Raw genomic sequence first — 2,841 nt, forward strand, 5'->3', positions numbered from 1 at the left:
AAAAAAAAAAAAAGAAAGACCTGATATTTGTGTTCACTGCCAAAGAATCATTGCCACAGTATACTAACTCCCTTAATCCCCAATGTCCCCTCTTTTCTCTGCACTTTAAAAATGCTGGTATCTATTACAAGCATTAAAAGCACAAAGCTCAGGGTAAGAACTGGGAGTCAAACCAGATTTAGAGGCCAGAACCTAAGCTCCTAACCACTATACCACACATCCTCCAATCTTAGAAACCAAGGAACCTTTCACTTACTTCTATCCCCATCATCAAATCCTCCCTCTACTTTTCTAAGCAAACTTAATGAGTTTTCTATAAACGGCTTATGTTAAATGCAGGGGCAAAAAAAGGAACTGGCATTCCCCTAAACTCACATGTAAACAACAACAGAAAAAAATTACCTTAAGTCGAGACGGATGAGTGACTCCTTTCACTTTTTCCTTCTGCAATGTCTCTATCCTGGGTCTATTAAAGACTCTGTCCACTAGTTCCGGAGCCGTACGCAGGTGAGTTGCAATATCAAACTGTTCAACTAAAATTCAAGATAATCCTTAAGGCACTGCCTATTTCTAACAGCAAACAACACAGACTGATATGGTAGACTGTCCCAGAAATCTTCAAACATTTCACATACCTTCCTTTTTGGTGTCGAAAAAGAACACATGCTTATTCTGTTGCTTCCCCTGGAAATCCAGCAGATGGAGCTCTGATTTTAGTCTTTCAATTTTCTAGAACACAGAAAATTGGTCTCCTTTACATGGGGGTCTCGGGGACATAAAAAATAAATTTGCAAAAAGTTTAAACTATTTCATATCATATTTGCCAGGCAGTAAAAATTTTCTTCATTAGTTTAAAGAAAAGAACCACTAAAATTGGGCGGCGCCTGTGGCTCAAAGGAGTAGGGCGCCAGCCCCATATGCCGGAGGTGGCAGGTTCATACCCAGCCCCAGCCAAAAACAGCAAAAAAAAGAACCACTAAAATTTATCAAGCACCAACTACCCATTAGGTACTTGGTGAGACACTCCTCTGAGAAACAAGGAAACAGCCTCAGAAAGGTTAACTTGCCATCATTATAGGGCTAGAAAATGGCAGTACCAGAATCCAAACCCATCCATGCCTGCCTCATTCCCAGACTTGAATTCTATTTTTTTTTTTATTATAAACAAATTTAATGACCAAATGATTGGCTGGTCAAAAACGTGCATCACCAAGGACTGATCCCAGTACTAGGAAAGAACTCTCACAAGCACCTAAGAGACAAACAGTTCTTTTCTTTTTTTTAAGAGACAGAGTCTCATTTTGTCGCCCTCAGCAAGCAGAGTGCTGTGGCACCACAGCTCACAGCAACCTCTAGCTCTTGGGCTTAGGTGATTCTCTTGCCTCAGCCTCCCAAGTAGCTGGTACTACAGGCCAGACTTGAATTCTTGACATTCCACCATGTTGACTGACGAGGCTTCTAGATCTTTATCACAATCAAGTGAGATTGTAAATCTCAGAAGAAATCAAATGATAACTTGAGATTGATGGATTTAAGTTTCCTTTCTTAACCAACAGTTAAGTACATCAGAACAGAGAGTTAATTGTTACCTTAGCTTCTGCAACTCTTTTCATTTCTATATATTTGACATCCTGAGTTCTCATCAGCTTTAGCTGTTCTGGAGTTACTTCTTCCTTAGTTTCCTTAATAACATGAACTCCATCCTAAAATCCAAATTCAAAGATATAGTCCTCATTAGACTAAAATTATGAGTAAGCTGTTGGCATACTTCCCAGTTAGTATACAGACAAACCAATGCTATAAGCTAACAGCAGCCCAAAGCACCCTGCCCCTGAGTGCATATTTGATGTAGCACCTCCATTCTTAGGACAGCTCCACACATAAGATAACTCAGATTCAAAGGCAGAAATGCACACTTCTCACTAGGGGGAAGATGTGCCTTTGACACTGACCAAGAGCTTCTGGAGTAACTGGAAGAAGGCTAAACTAAGACCACGGACCCTTCTCTCCATCATCACACCCATCCTTATTTCCCAACAGTTGGAGCTCAAAACACCAAATGATCCTTTAGGTACCCACCTGGAGTTTAACTCGAGTCATTTTATAATAGAATTCATCTGGATTTTTTTCAAGCGCCTTCTTCCGGAGAGCTCTGAGGTATTCTTGTTTTTTATGGTAGTCACTAGAAAGCAGGTTAGATGAGGTTCATAGCCAAAAAAAAGAAAAACACCCACCCCACAATGAGCAAACTTTATAAGCATCTAAAAGTTCACACGAAGAGCCAACAAAGTGTTGGATCTGATCCCTACCACTCCGTGTCACCGAGCTGAGCTCCTGTCTCCAGAGTCCACTATCCAGCAGTCCTCTCCTATCCCAGTGGAGCCTGACATTAACTGTCCTCAGCCTACATACATGTTAGTGCCATTTATATCATTACAGGGAGATGACAAAACACAAATTAAAACTCCTCAGACAGGGTTCTGTAGAAGCGTGGGCACCAAATAACCATATATGATCCAGAAACTACATAGTACAGTAAGTACAGCATAATGACTAGAATTGTGGACAGAGTCTGGGTTCAAGTACGGACTCCACCACTTCTGGCTAAGCAAACCTGGATAATCTAGTTAAGCACTCTGTATTCCAAATTCATCTATAAAATGAGTATAGTAATAGTAACCTATCCCAGAAGGTTGCTGGGACAAATAAATGAGTATATAAAATTTATAGATCTCTAGGTGGCGCCTGTGGCTCAAAGGAGTAGGGTACTGGCCCCATATACCAGAGGTGGTGGGTTCAAACCCAGCCCCAGCCTGAAAGTACAAAAAAAAAAAAAAAAAA

At 40.7% G+C, this 2,841-nt stretch overlaps 1 protein-coding gene across 1 annotated transcript in view; it reads right to left on the reverse strand.

The window, feature by feature from the left end:
• Window positions 1–2,841, reverse strand: part of UTP11 (UTP11, small subunit processome component) — a 15,583-nt gene that overhangs the window by 5,200 nt on the left and 7,542 nt on the right. The window contains exons 3-6 of the mRNA XM_003799004.3: window positions 2,080–2,182; window positions 1,590–1,703; window positions 636–729; window positions 403–533 (exon numbers count right to left, since the gene is read on the reverse strand). Coding sequence (XP_003799052.1) covers window positions 403–533; window positions 636–729; window positions 1,590–1,703; window positions 2,080–2,182 — 442 coding nt within the window. The remainder of the gene's footprint in view (window positions 1–402; window positions 534–635; window positions 730–1,589; window positions 1,704–2,079; window positions 2,183–2,841) is intronic.

The sequence above is a fragment of the Otolemur garnettii genome, unplaced genomic scaffold (genome assembly GCF_000181295.1).
Source record: "Otolemur garnettii isolate 467f Iridium unplaced genomic scaffold, OtoGar3 scaffold00144, whole genome shotgun sequence".
Classification (NCBI taxonomy): domain Eukaryota; kingdom Metazoa; phylum Chordata; class Mammalia; order Primates; family Galagidae; genus Otolemur; species Otolemur garnettii.